Source organism: Calliphora vicina, chromosome 2, assembly GCF_958450345.1.
Source record: "Calliphora vicina chromosome 2, idCalVici1.1, whole genome shotgun sequence".
In the NCBI taxonomy this organism is placed as follows: domain Eukaryota; kingdom Metazoa; phylum Arthropoda; class Insecta; order Diptera; family Calliphoridae; genus Calliphora; species Calliphora vicina.
The window spans coordinates 65,475,584-65,491,704 of NC_088781.1; the positions used below are offsets into that span (position 1 = coordinate 65,475,584).

Consider the following 16,121-nt stretch of genomic DNA (forward strand, 5'->3'; position numbering starts at 1 on the left):
TTAAAAAGAAAAAAAGTTATTTTAGCGAAAAATAGCTTTTTAAAATTTGTTTAAATTCAAATGCATATAACTTTGGACTTAGTCATTATTTTTAAACAGTTCTTTTTCCATTTGACACATACATGAGTTGTTCGTCCAATAAAAGAAAACTGGAGAGAATCGGGAAATACTTGGATACGCTGTTATCAAAAAACTGGAGTAGGGTGGGTAAAAATGTTGAAAATTTAATTTTCAAATGCGAATATCTCCTAAGCTATAATAGATAATTGATAGCTATGACTTTTGCAGTGCTCGATGAGAGGATTCTACATGTATAATGTTTTTGAAATCGGAACTCAAACCAAGAAATAATATCGTTTTAAAAATTAAACATGCCCGAGGTGTCCTATTTTGATGGACCTTGGTCGCGCCCCTGGTGGGCCCATGAGGTCCACGTTCAAAACTTAAACTCGACACTTCTTCTTTGCGCACGTGAAATTTCATTCAAACCAATATAACCATTTAGAAGTTACAGATTTATTTCCCTCTTTTTTTCTATACCACTGTGTGCCGCTTACGATAGAATTTGTTTACTATAAAATATAAACAATGACTTACAATAAAATCTTACTCCCTATATTTTTGATGTTATTAACAATTTTGATATTCTGAGAACGCTAAAACATCAGTCGATCCATAAAATTTTAATTTCTGCAATAAAACAAAAAGTTTAAAAATGTCGCTTACGATAACTTGGCGCTAAGGGCTCGATATTATAGGCTTTATCGAGAAAATTCCAAAATTTCGGAAGCGCTTGGAACTGTTTGAACTCTGAACAGGTGAACTCTATGTAGTTGTAACATTTTATGCATATAAATAAACTATACTTAAAATTATCCAAAAATGATTGTGATTCCTTGCGATGAGACCACTTCTAAATTAAAAAAAAGACAGACCTATCAAGATCTCTAGTTTTTGGAAAAACAAATATTTATTATTTCTTATTCTTCAAACGATAAACATTTATATACAGTAATACTTATTTATGAACAAATTAAATGTAAAATAAACATTTATCGAAATTTAGCCTTTCAAGATTATTAAATTAACTAAAATATTAATCTAATAATATAAGAAATTGTTTAATATGTAGCTTTATAAATAGTAGCGATATCAACAGTAGTTTCGGAATCTTTGTCCAATTCCTCATTAACCTTTAAGCGTTTTTCGTTTTTATGCTGCATTTTCTTGATGACACCACCGCATAGTAAAAGTGTTATCTGAAAATATATAATTTAAAGCCAACTATAAAAATCATTTAATTAAACACCCATTGCATATTGCATTTACATGTTCCAAAATACCAATTAAGCCCAATACCGAAAGACCCAATAGAAAACCCAAAGATCCACCAACATCGGCTATAAATTGTGTTGTATCATAACTTGGTCGTTCTTCGATCATCTGCTAAATTGAAATATACATTATTTATTTAAATAAAAACTTTAATAACACAATAAATCGTTACGGATATTAATTTGGTTGTATAATAAATATAAACTTGAGTATTGGGTTCGGCATAATTAAATGTTTTACGATTTTGAATGTAGGCGGAAAATATTCTCGATTCACAGGGTTGTACACAATCACAGTCGGCATCATCGTCACTGTCATAAACCCTAAAAATGGATACAGTTTTGAAATCAATTTTGTGTTAAAATTATGCAAAGATCTCACTTTCCATATTCGCCTATAAGTTTCATCATGGATTTGTAAGTCGAACAATAGGGCACATGTGCATCATGCATCCAGGGGCCGGAACAATTGGTTTTTCTACCCAGTTCATGCCAAATACAAACTTCACCACACTTTAAGCAATTGTTTGTTAAATAAGTATGTAACAAAAGTGATTTTGTTACCCCCTTCAAAATGAACCTTGGTTTGTTTTATAATGTCTTCCAAAATATTTTGGGTCAGAATTAGGGTTTTTAATTCCCGATTTTTATTTTTATCTACATTCCCGGGTTATGTAATAATACTGTAAATTATGAATATTATAGCAAAATTTCATGTAAAAACTTAGTGTTGTAATCATTATATGTATATAGAGCTTCGTATTAATTATGTCAATTTGAGCTTAATTCACTAAAATCTTAATCCGTAATTAAAAAATGTCAGCCTTCCATTCCATAAATACATTTGCAATATCTAATTCTTTAGCTTCATTCAAAAGCTTAATTTAAATTTAATTAATTTGGAAGTCAATTAATAACAGAATTTATTCAAACTTTGAATGATTAAATTTTTGTTGTTTTTTTATTGATGGATAAATGTTATATTTTTCAAATATGTTAAAGGTAAATGGTATTATTAGGTAATTATACATATATAAACCACTGAATTGCGTGAAAATATTAGTAAATTTTTGCTTAACACCCTTGCATGGACTTTACTTTATTAAAATGTTTTAAAAATAAAATAAAATTTTTCTTAAAACTATAACCCCTATTTTCTCAATCTCTACAAAAATTATCTTAATTGGAAGTATATCGTTATGAAAAACGATAACAAGAGATTGAGAAAATGGGGGTAAGTGTACATTTCATCTTTAAACATTTCTCTACAAAACCGCATCATTTGATTTTTGAAATTGAGTGTTTGAAATATTTACTTTTTGACACCAAAATCCCTCTGTGCATCATGGCATTGAAGATTATTCACCTTTATTTCTAGATCGTGCAGTTTTCTATATGTCTTTTTAAATGTTTATCCGAAAAACCCAAAATAAATTATAATAAGCGGCCTATTATTGCCGAGATTAAACGTAAAAGTTTTCATGTTTTATTTTCTGAAAAAAATAAAGTTTTAACTTGTTTTCTTTGTAGTTTCGTCAGTTTTTAATTCCCGGGAATCCCGACTAAAAATCCCGGTAATCGGGTAGTGAAAAATTGGCAAAATTGCCCCATATGGAGTGATACCAATCCACAACAGACCCTACAGACTCCATTGCATCCAGATAAAGGCACCGTTTGGTGTGGATCACTCGCTTGTGGCGTCATCGGACCTTATTTCTTCAAAAATTAAGCCGGAGCTCGCGGTGCGGCCAATAGAGATCGTTACCGTACCATGTTCAATGATTTTTTGTTTGAAAATAATGATGACATTGATTTGGGCGAGATGTGGTTTCAACAGAATGGCGCCACGTGCCTTTCAATTGACCTCCAAGGTCGTGCGATTTGACTGCTCTATATGATTTCCAGTTCGGTCACGTGAAGTCACTGTTTTTTGCTGGTAAACTAGCAACAAACTAGCCTTGGAGGCCAACATTGTTCGTGTTATTCGTGACTTACGGTTAGACTTGCCAACCGTCCCGTTTTCGTCGGGACAGACCAGTTTTAGAGTCGAATGTCCCGTGTCCCGGCGATACTCTGAACGGGACGCCATTTGTCCCGTTTAAAAAAAAACATAACTTTTTCATTAATTACCACAAAAAATATAAAAAAATCAAAAATTGGAAATTGGAAATACCGATACAAGGATGCTTTATTTTCTGAAATATAGTATTTTCTAAAAACTGAATATCACTATTTAACAATATACATAGGTACTTAGTGCATTAACTTCTATGAGTTTCAATAAATCATTAGTAAACATTATATAACTTTCATGAAAAATAAATGGCACTATACTCGCTCTAGGATGCTTGTACCTTTAGTTAAAGGTGAGTTGTTGGTCCATTGAAATGGACTGAGTTTGTTGAATTTATTACTTCAAATAATAAAAAAGCTGATAAAAGCGATTAAAAATATAAATTTTAAATTATGGACTGAATTAGGTAAAATTATAAAAAATAAATTTTCAGACAAAGTTTGAAGAATCTCGCAATTTTAATTATCCAGATATTCAAAATTTACTATGTACTTTGAATGGAAAGTTTCACACCCACTGTTCCGATCTAAACCATTTTAGCTAAACTCTGTACAGTGATAAGAATTTGATTCATACAAAGTTTAAATACATTACAATTATAGTACTCCAGATATTCGAAATTAACTATATACTTTGTATGGGAGGTGTCACTCCCACTAATCCAATCCCGACCATTTTACAGCCAAACTATGTAAAATGATAAGTGAGTTATCGGACAAAGTTTGAGGAATCTCGCAATTATAGTTCTGAAAATATTTATTTTTATTTGTGTGGTGGGTGACTTAAACCTTGTTCCGATTCTTCCCAATTTGGTTAAACTTCATGTCGTGATATGAAATTGATTCATATAAAGTTTGAAGAATTTCACAATTATAGTACTCCAGATATTTGAAAATAACTATTTACTTTAAAAAATTCAGTCTCGCCCATTTTCAGCCAATCTCCGTATAGTGACAAGAATTTGATTCATACAAACTTTAAATACTTTACAATTATAGTACTTCAGATATTCGAAATTAACTATTTACTTTGTATGAGAGATGTCACGCCCACTAACACAATAACATTTTCACCCAAAAAATGTAGAATAGTAAGGGTGATATTAGGGCAAAATTTTAAGACTTCCACAATTATAGTTCTCCAGATATTCGAAAATAACTATTTACTCCTGTATAAAGTTCGAAGACTTTCAAAAGTCTCAAGTCAGTTGGTTCAAAGTGTTTTAGGGTAGGTAGTACTTCAATACCTCTAACTCAGACATTTTAAAACCGATTTCAATATTTTAAAAAATAATCTAAGAAATTGTTTAAGTTATTAAAAAAGTAAATTTTTTTTTTTTTATTTTTTTCATAATTTTTCAAATTCAACAATAGTTATTTTAATTCTTTTCTATGAAAACCAATTTTTTTTTGCACAGAGCTTTAAAGACAATTTTATATAGACAAAAAGGAGATATTACTTATTAAAATCGGTTTATATTTGTAAAAGTTATTAAACTATTTAGAAAAAAGTTCGAAAATATTTACCCTGGTTTTTTTAAATTTATATGCGCTGGGGGAGAAAATACTCAAAAAGGTATTAATGAAAAGTTGAAAAACTTTTACAGTTTTCATCCGATTTGAAAAATTAAAACCATGTTTTCTTTATACATACATTGATATACATTTTTATAAGCTTTCATATCAAAATAAGCAATGAAAAGCGACTCAAATCAAAAAAGATCGTAACAAAAACAATAATTATAACTTACAAATGTATCAATAAATGCCTGTCATTTTGAAGCGTAATAAGTTTTCTTTCCCAACACGTTAAAAAAAAATAAAAATTGAACAAAAACTGACTGAGTTACAGATCGATAAGTTGAAAAACATCACTGTAAACGGTTTTTTCAGAATAACTTCTTTATTTGAAGGTGTTTCTGAAATTTTTTGACACAATTTGTAATGTACTCAGCAAGTCTATAACCCACACTTGGTCATTTTCCATGTTTTTTCCATCGTTCTCTGATCATTTAGTGGTGTCCCGTTTTGGAAATTTCAAAAGGTGGCAAGTCTACTTACGGTGGAAATAATTGGACGTCCAGAATGCGCTTTGTCAAGAACAGCCGCGGTGGCCATATGCCCGAAATCATTTTCAAATGTTAATGCCATATATTAGTCTCTCGAATAAAACAATTTGTTTGATTAAAATTTACTTATTTGTGCTATTTTTTAAAGTTATAGCGGGCACCCTTTATTTTCAAACACCCTTTAATTTCAAATAACTAAAAAATGCACCTTTTGAAAATAGTCCAACTCACGAACAGTTATCACTAGACCCAAAATATTATGGGAGACATCCTTAAACAACCCATGTTTTATTTTGATGTGGGTAACAAAATCACTTTTTTCCTCTCCATACGAAATGAGTCGCTCTTTACACAACTCTTTCCTTATTTCATATTTCTCACCTTCAAATCACTGTAACCCTGCTTTCTTGAACAAGACAGCTGTTTCGTTTCAATATTGGAAAAATACTGACTCTGGAGTTTTATTTCTATATCCTCATTTATATCGGCAAATACATATTCCACACGACCTGAAGCTTTCATATTAATCTCTACAACATAAATTAATTTTATACTTTAAGCTTTTGCCTTTTTTTTACATTCACTTACCTGTGAAATTTTCTCTCATATCGTGCAAAAATAAATGCCATCCAGGCGGCTTTTCAAAGAATCCCGTTTTAATTTCATCCTTGGTGAGATGATGTTTTAACATGATCGAGTAGCCGGCCGATTTACTTGCTCGTTTAAGTGATATTTTTGGTCGTATCGTATGACAACGTCCCATATAAAAATGTAAACTACTGGTGACTTCCACATCTTTTCGTCAGAAAAATTAACAATAGATCTTAAATATAAAATAGTGTTTGTCTTTCGTAAAAAATACTTACTACTTATCAATCCATTTAAACCATATTGGCATTCCGAAAATGTTTCCGTGACATTGTATGTTGAATTTGTAAAAAAATCCACTAATTCAACATCCTCATATGGGTAATTAGACCAACAGCTGCTATATTTCGGATGTATACAAGTATTACCGGATATGTTCTGAAATATATAATAAGTATCAAATTATTTAGCAGTCTTTGTTCCTGTAGTTATTGCAATTAATTCAAATTAAATAATTTTTGATAAGAAATAGATTTTACAAATAAGAACTTGTAGAATATTAACAGCTGGCAAAGTATATGTGCAATATTAATTGGGCTCTGAGGTTATCCTATAAAAAGTTGCTCCCATTTTTGAGATTTTGTCAATATCATGTTCACCTTTTCAAATTGATACCGGTATTTACTTCGCTACAATCATATACATATGTGTTTCTAGCAGCCAAATCAAAGGTAACTGCAACATAATATGATGGCAGTCATATAAATGATTACAATGGTCATAATATTGTTGATTAACTTGTAGTTATCTCAAAAAAGTGTCTGTGATCATGTCACAACCACGTTTTTAAGACATTTTAGAAACATGTCTAGAACTATGATGTTTCAGCAATCAGTAAATATCTTCAAGTAAAAATATTTAAAAAAAGAGTAAATTCATATAAAAGATGTTAAAATTGTTATTTTGTTTAGAAAATCTAACAAAATTTTACAATTTTTTCTTAAGAAAAAAGAGTAGCTGTCGTTAAAAAGGAGCATTGTTGCACTTTAAATGACGATATGACAACACTGATCACATGATATGACTAAAGGTAGGGTCAGACTACGCAAATTATTTGACACAAGATGTTTCATGTGTTTGATCAAAACTATATCAAATAATTCATGGGTTGATTTTGTGGTCACACTGTACACATTTATTTGCCATATTTATTTAATCAAACTACACCGAAATACTATCAAGTCCGTTATATACTCAATGCTGATAAAGGAGATAAATTATCGAAGAAGGCAGATTCCATATATCACTTTTCCACCATCATCTTCACAGCTTTTCAGAATAGTTAAACGCTAAATCGATTTAATCTTACCCCGTTATGACGGAGTAATGTTGCACTGTGGTTTAGAAACATTTTTTTTTGGAAATATTTCGGTATTAGGAAATATTTGAGATATTGTTACGAAATTTCATGTGGTTTGAGCTGAGTCGATTTTTAAAAAAAATTGAGACCCGAGGTGACCAACTTTAAGGGGCTACGCACTGGCCCTCATTATCGCTAGGAAGCTTAACAAACGTAGATCAACTCGAAAACACCTCAGCCCCAATAGTTCCCAAGATACCGAATTATTTCCAAAAAAAATGTTTCTAAACCACTGTGTGTTGTTACAAATTCCAAATTTTTTACTAGTCCAAAAATAATAGATTTTGAAAATTAAGAAATTTTTTTTTAAAATTTCATTAATTCAAAAAATTACAATTTTCATTAATATGGTCTCAGCTCCTCTAGGGCATTGTTGAGACAACGTTGGCTACAATATACAAATTATTAATGCTTAAAAAACTGATTTTAAAAAATTAAAAAACAGATAAATTACATTAGAAAATTAAATAATTTATACTATATTAAAAGCATTTCAATATTATTTAAATAAAAATCTTTAAGTTTTTTCTTAAACAACGACATTGACGAACAATTTTTATAGACTGAGGCAAATTATTGTATTCTAAACTACCAATATACTCAATTCTTTGTTTTGTGATTTCTAGACGACACACAGTGGGGTCAAATGCCCCTTTTTTACGGATTTATTAATTTCTCAACAACAATAATAGCGACGTTCGCAAAATTTTACGTGGGTAGCCCTTAGACCAATCCGCATATTGTAACAAAATTTTAGGGATATAGGAGGGGAAACTCAATTACCCACCATATAAAATAATTATTAACTGTGCTATATCTATAGAACTACAATAGTTATGCACACTAAATTTGCTGCGGGTAACTCTAAAAACAAACTACACGTTCCGCCAAAATCGGAAGGTTATACGTGGGTGGAATCGGGTTCCCCCCATACAAATGAATTATAAATTCTCCTATATCTATAGAACTACATCAGTGAGATACACTAAATGTATGCATGTTATTGATAAAAAAAACTACCATATTGTTTTAAGATGATATCATTATATTAACCAGTAATGGGAGGTTGAATAATAGAGATCTTTCCCAACTCCTGCCAATAAAAGTCTTGCAAAGTTTAAATGCACTGCTTTGAAATTTATACAACACAATATTTGAAATGAGACAATATAAAAACTACAGAACTGAACGTGAGTGATAACTGGCTCCCGATATAAAACTTTAAAATTCTCGCGCTCACGATTTTTTTATTAAGCTAAATTGCTTGCTATTGGATGACTTCGTATTAACCACAAGAAAAAACTTCGAATTAATCACAAAAAAAAATTTAAACCAGCATATACAAGCGTGAGTGCATGGGAGTTAAATTGTTAAAATTCCGCGTGTATATAATAATAAACTAATTGGTAAAAGTTTATTATTGTTTATCTCATTATAATACAAGAATATAGCCACGTCCAGGCCTGACTCACACGGGACTCTCGTATTATTAATCACAACACTTGCACATCTCTTATAAAAAATAAAAAAAACAATGACAATAACAACAACAACGACACCAATAAAACGTTTATTAGAATCGCAAAGTGCTTTTTGATGGTAGACTTAAAGGGTGAAGCTGTTACTAATTTACATATAACTTATGAGGCGCAGTGATGCGCAACCTAATTTTTTCTGAAACAAAGCCTAACTGTCCAGGCTTTTAAATTATATTAAATTCTCTGCCCAGACGAGCCCAGCTAATAACTTTATGTCCATTTGAACTGACAAAATCCATTTTTTTTTGCACTTCCAACATAAAAACTAATATCAAAGCCACTTCCACAAATAATTCAAATTTAAATTTAACCAAAACATATCAATGAATACCTGAACTTGATGGTTGTATAATTAGATTTGTTAATTTTTTTAAATTACCTATCACAAATAGTATTTATTTGCGCAATTTTTTATTTTTTTTTATAAATTTTTTTGGTTTTTTTCTCACAATATGTAATTTCAACACGTGACTATAAAAATACCTTTTAATATTTCACATTAATTTTTTGCCTGCTGATGTAGAATTTTGTGCTCTTTAAGCTGGCATTTTCAGTTTTCACGATACTTGAAATTTGTTTTTTCAATTAATCCGCAAAATTAGTATGTTTGGCCCCTCTGTGCGACATCTAGAAATCCATAAATTCAAGTTGTTGCTTGTATTAAAAACAGTCTGGTTGATAGAAAATCTGATTGTGTGATGTCCAATTCCATGTATTTTTTTATAAATATACAGTGCCGGACTTAAATATTCACACTGCATACAGATTTATCTTTAATCTTTCATATTTTTTAAACGAAGGCCACAACTTTTGTACGGATTTCAAAAAAATATTTATTTACATATAACTTATTGAAATATATGGAAAAACTAAACATAAGTTGGCACATTTCAGAAGAAAAAATTAACTAATGTTTCGAAGTTCGATTTTAAGGGGACCAAAATATTCACACAGTTTCTAATTTTTAATAGGAAAATCGTTTTTTTTTAATAGTTCATTAGTTATTTTTTTTTATAAAATGTGCCAACTTATGTTTACTTTTTCCATATATTTCAATAAGTTATATGTAAATAAATATTTTTTTGAAATCCGTACAAAAGTTGTGGCCTTCGTTTAAAAAATATGGAAGATTAAAGATAAATCTGTATGCAGTGTGAATATTTAAGTCCGGCACTGTAAGTCAATATCTGCAGTTTGTAAATACCATATATTGGTAAAACTTTTTAAGCAATATCCCTATACAGCAACAAAGTCGGATATATTTGTGGCAGATTAAACACAGCCTTTAGCGATTAATTTTGTATAATTTGTAAACTCTTTAAATCAGCGTTTTTTTTAAATCCATAAACAAGTGTTAGATAATTAAGATGACTTTGAACCAGAGCTTGAAAAATTATATATTTGGTTTTTTCATCAAGTTAATGTCTTAGTTTAAAAAGAATACCAAGTGCTGGAGATATTTTTGACCGAACATATTTAATATGATGATTCCATGTTAATTAATTTTACAGGATAATTCCCAAAAACTTTATTGACTCGACTTCAATAATTTCTTTTCCATCTATAAACAAAGGATCTTCTACAGAAATTCGATGTGGTTGAGGTCTGAAGCGTACTAGTTATACCCCACACGACCATAGTGGGGAGGGTATAATGTGTTTGTTCAGATGTTTGTAACGCCCAAAAATATTAGTCTAACACCTACCTTAAAGTATACCGATCGACTTACAATCACTTTCTGAGTCGATTAAACGATGTCCGTCCGTCCGTCTGGCTGGTCGGCTTGCTGGCTGTCCATATAAACCTTGTGCGCAGAGTACAGGTCGCAATTATGAAGATATTTCGATCAAATTTGGTACATATTTTTTCGACCCAAGGACCAAGCCTATTGAAACTGGCTGAAATCGGTCCATTATTTCACCTAGCCCCCATACAAATGTCCTTACGAAATTGTATATATCGGTCATTATATGGTCGGGCTTGACCGACAATACTTTCTTACTTGTTTTGTTTTGTTATGGTTTAACACTAATTTATTTATTCTGGCAAATTCTTTAATTAATGAGGCATCTCTTTCTGCAGATATTTTAAAAATTAAATTTTCCTTATGTGGGTATAGTAGACATAAATCATCAGCATACATTATAATTTTTCCATATAGCCCCAAATTGTTGATGTCATTAACATAAATGTTAAACAATAAAGGCCCCAGCACACTCCCCCGAGGAACTACATGTTCAACATTAGCCATTGAACTTATGCTTTTATTAATTTGCACATACTGCTTGCGGTTTTCCAAATAACTTTTAAAAAATTCTAACACCATAAAATTTGAGTTTTTCAGCTATTATTGAATGATTTACAAGATCAAAAGCTTTGGAAAAATTATAAAAAATAGCACCAACTTCTCTAAAGCCTCTATCCAAACCATCACAAATATAATTGACCACATTCACTACTGCTTCATCTGTACCACAATCCTTTCGAAAGCCATATTGATTAGGATATATTAAATCTTCATTCTCCAAAAATATTGATAATTGATTGTGCAAAATCTTTTCAAATATCTTATCAATCTATATATATAAAAATGGATGTTTGTATGTGGGTATGTATGTATGTGTGTATGTATGTTCCGAATGAACTCAAAAACGGCTCCACCGATTTTGATGAAATTTATAGGGAATCTTCAGAATAGCCTTGTGGGTAACATTGTAAAGTCAGATTTTTGATTTTCGGTGTGTGGGCGGAGGGGCGTGGCATTATCAAATTTTTACATTATACCGCTAATACCATCTATATATATAAAAAACTTCTGGACAGATTTTGATGAAATTTTCAGGGAATCTTCAGAATAACCCAGCGGGTAACACTGTAAAGTCAGATTTTTGATATTCGGTCGGTGGGCGGAGATGTGTGTAAAAATCTAATTTTTACATTATACCGTTAATGCCATTATATATAAAAACAGATGTGTGTATGTATGTTCCATATGGACTCAGAAACTGCTGGACCGATTTTGATAAAATTTTCACGGAATCTTCAGAAAAGGTAACACTGTAAAGTCATATACATAAATACTTTTTTTTTTATTTCCAACGTTCAAACAATGACAATTTTCATTTTGTTGCTTAACATCATTCTAAAAATTAATGAGTTGGTGTAAGCGAAAAAAGAAATACATTCCATTCTTTTATATTATCACTCGATGATAAACAATTTTGTTTACTCTTGCAAATTAGGTGCATGATTAAAAAATTTCCATATGAAATCTATTAAAAAATAATATTTTGAATAACTCTCCGCATATCACTTTTAATAAAAAATAACGGTTTTATTCAAATAAAATTTGTTTTCGAAAGGGCATCTACGTCTAGAGTCGCAGAAACGGGAAGAGAACGAGAATCACGGCTTTAGCAAATGCGTTGCAGTGCATCTTTATCGAGTGCTGCAGAAACACCTCAACAGCATATAGTTGTTCGCTCCCCAATGGCTCGATCAATAGAAAGAATCGATTTAAAGTTGCCCGGATTTTATTACAATAAGTATGATGACTACAGGAATCACAAGGATGTACTAATTGGCGCAATGAACAAACATTACTTACATTGCAGCATTTCGAAGTTCCCTAAGGAATCCCCGGGAATATGCTGTTCGAACGGTGAAGTTATTCTGCCACCAGCTATTGAGCCGTCTGAGCTGCTACTAAGTAACATTTCCGGCGCGAATCCTATTTCCAAACACTTCCTTCAAAATATCCAAAAGTACAACATATGCTTTCAAATGACATCGGCTTGATCCCTCCACAAATTAGATTTCATTTCCGGACTTCTGCCAAATGCAAATGAGTATTCAAGACGTTGTCCACAAAGTATTCCCAAGTCTTACAACGAACTACAACAATTCGGATTGTCTGTGTGAACATGCAATTTTGGCACCAACAAATTATGATGTTAACAAGATCAATAAGCAAATACAATTAAAACTGCCTGGCAAAACAACAAAATACAAATAGATTGACACAGTAATGAACGAAGAACAAGCCGTCGATTATCCTACTGAATTTTTGAATTCATTGGATCACCGACTTTGTCCGAAACTGTATATTAAAATTGAGATGCAATATAAAACAGATGTTTTCTAAGGGCCAGCAACGCGGACCGGGTTCATCTAGTAACAGATAAAACTGCAACAGGTCTAAATTTTCTAGTGTATTCCCAAGAACATCCTTAGGTATAGGAATAATTCTTTGAATTTTAAGACTGTCAGGATATATTGAATGACTCATACATTAGTTCAAAATTTTTGTTAATAACGGAGTCACAAATTCTTTACATTCAAAAATACACTTGGATGTAAATCCAACTCACTCACTCACTTCCTGGAGTTTTATTAATATCCAAATGCGCAAGTAAATCATAAACTTCATTTTCATTTTTAAATTTAGGCTATGTGTTCTAAATTGAATTTCATAACAAACAAATTTTTTTACTGTTTTATTTGCATTTTTATTATTTCTCTATCTTATACAATTAATTTTTTCCGAATGAAAAACCTATCTTTTCAAATAATTAATTTTCCAAAAATTTTTGGGAATAATTTCTCTTGCAATTCCTTTTTTCTTATTAATTTTTGCTTGCTGAACATGAATTTTACATTTTCAATCATTTATCAAAATAGCGAATGCCGATTCTGAATTGAATTACCATGAAAATATTTTACATATTTTATTTTTCTATGTCCTTATGGTTTAAGTTGGAGTTTGCTTAAAAAAGTGTCTACTTTTAAAGTGTAATCTATTATTTTATAATAATTTACTCTAATCAAACTCCAAACAACTTAAAAAAGTAATTTTTTCTTTAAATTTTCGTTTAATATTGTTTATTGTTAAATTTGTTTTATCTTATGTTGTATTATTAGCCGTTATCTTAAATAAATCGCCTTAAAAACTGACAGATTGCATAAATGAAATCAAAAAAATTTAATTTTATTAAAATACAAAATCCTCTAGCTTATCATTCTCATACATTCACATTGAATATTTTGAGAAGAAACCCTCTCTATCTATCATAAAGTCCACAATAATGCTAAAATGTTGCAACCAATTATATTTGAGATTCAGTAGCTGCTTTAAAAAAATATTCTAGGATACCGAATTTTAATAACTCAAGTAAAATGCGAAAAAATTGGTTCTTGGCTTTCCTGAAAAGTTGTGTTTTTTTTAAGATAGAGGGTTTTGAACATAGGTCCTAAATTCTTTGATTTTGAATAAACCACAAACAATTAGAAAGCGTTAAAAAATTTGGCATGTCTGAAATGCCCTACTTTGAGACCAAAGATCGTCGCTCCTGTCGTACAACTTAGATCCGTTTATGTATTGATTTCAGATTCCCGAGAGTCATATGACAATAGTTCACACCTAAAGTTTCCAATGTGCCTGTCAATTAAGTACGGACAAACTTTTTTATATCTGAATAAACGTTAACTATTTTGAAAATCCTGGAAAAATATAACAGTTTTGAGCCTTCAAACTATTTTTTTTTTTCATTTCCTAAGCCTATGGCAAATGTGTTGGTGAACAATGTCCTTGTTTAAAATACTCCATTAGGTATTTGAAATTGCTTTTACTCACACTCAATTCATCCGTTTTATAGGGAGGATCTCGACATATAGTGACCGCCGGCATTTCAATTGTTTCATTTAAATTGTAATATGAATGCGTTGATATCGGTGGATTATCCAGTTTTGAGAAACATTCATATAACTAAAAGGAAAACATTAAAAGTTAACTGTTAAAAGCCTCTCAAAACAAATTGCTTTCAAATACCTGCACAATAACAATAACACAACACACGAATAAAACTAAATAACGAATAATTTTAGCTGGATCCTTTAACAGCCAGGCTTTTAATTCCGACCAATAGCCCATGGCGTTGAAATAAATGCAGCTGCTAAATTGAACCGAGCCTGTACGATTGAGTTTAAGAACTAAATTTAGTTTGATTATAATATTTCTAAAAAATATTTCAAAGCATCCTGTTGAAGTTCCCACGTAGAATATCTACGATAGATAACATTTGATAACACTTGTTTTTCTGCTGTGTTCTTTTTTATTATTGATTTATGCTCGCATTGCAAGTTATCTATATTACTGTAACTAAAAGTTGAACCAACTAAATCGTATATTTATTTGATCATTGGATTATAAAAAGCCACATACATATGACTTATATGTTTTACGAACATTTGTTGGTAACTACAAGTAATTGGTATGAAAATTGTGTTGAAGTTGTTCGTTGAAAATTGGAAAGATAAATAGGAAAAATTCACATAAAGACTTGATAGATAGTATGGTATTTTTTTATTAAGCGTGTCATTGATAATACATTGATAATACATTGACAATAAGATATTAACCACCAAAAAAGATGGAGGGTATATTGATTTTGTCATTCCGTTTGTACCACATCGAAATATTGTTTGTAGAACAACTGAGATGATTTTTCTGTTGATCAGAAAATGTACAAAATCCGTTAAATTTTAGAATTTTGCTTAAGTGCGTTTTTAGATATAGAGGGAGCTATTAATAACATTACGATAGTGCAATAAGAGCAGAATCAAGCTGGCGGCTCTAGGCGATCTCTCAACCTGAGCCAAGGCTAATGGCAGTAACCCAATGAAAACAGAGTTAGTACTCTTTACTAGATGGCATTGGGCTGGCTTTAACAGAGGAAGCTAAGTATTAAGTCACATTCCTTTATAAAAAATTAGCATGGATTAAGAACACTTAGGAAAGGCTTAAAAGGGGTTCAATTGTAAGGCCCATTATTACTTATAGTTGCACGGTTTGGTGGGAGGCAATAAAGTGATTTTAGGAAGACACTTAGTAAAGTTAAGAGATGTGATCCACTTGCATAACTGGTGTTATCGGTAGCACACCTCAGGCAGCATTGGATATAATCCTTAACTTACTGCCAAATGAGGACTATGTGGCAATTGTGGTGACTGGGAACTTGCTTAGAATCTTTGAGTCTTCTCTGGTAAGACCAAAGCTTAAATTGTGTACGAAATAAGTCTAATTGGTCAGGATAGTATCCCT

At 30.9% G+C, this 16,121-nt stretch overlaps 1 protein-coding gene across 1 annotated transcript; it reads right to left on the reverse strand.

Moving 5' to 3' along the window:
- Positions 1-1,121: 1,121 nt before the first annotated feature.
- Positions 1,122-14,979, reverse strand: ppk17 (pickpocket 17). The gene is made up of 9 exons (XM_065500050.1): positions 14,850-14,979; positions 14,655-14,786; positions 6,343-6,502; positions 6,065-6,271; positions 5,858-6,006; positions 1,717-1,847; positions 1,508-1,658; positions 1,330-1,443; positions 1,122-1,259 (listed from the first exon to the last, which is right to left on the reverse strand). The coding sequence occupies exons 1-9, from the start codon at positions 14,949-14,951 to the stop codon at positions 1,122-1,124; spliced, it is 1,284 nt and encodes a 427-aa protein (XP_065356122.1). The 5' UTR covers positions 14,952-14,979.
- Positions 14,980-16,121: the final 1,142 nt, after the last annotated feature.

Bases quoted from the DNA above. Each gene is read 5' to 3' on its own strand.
- ppk17 (XM_065500050.1), bottom strand. From the start codon at position 14,951: ATGGGCTATTGGTCGGAATTAAAAGCCTGGCTGTTAAAGGATCCAGCT. The intron at 6,503-14,654 runs GTGAGTAAAAGC...TATATATTTCAG, and splicing joins ATAAAACGGATGAATTGAGT to AACATATCCGGTAATACTTG. The intron at 1,659-1,716 runs GTGAGATCTTTG...ATCCATTTTTAG, and splicing joins CTTATAGGCGAATATGGAAA to GGTTTATGACAGTGACGATG.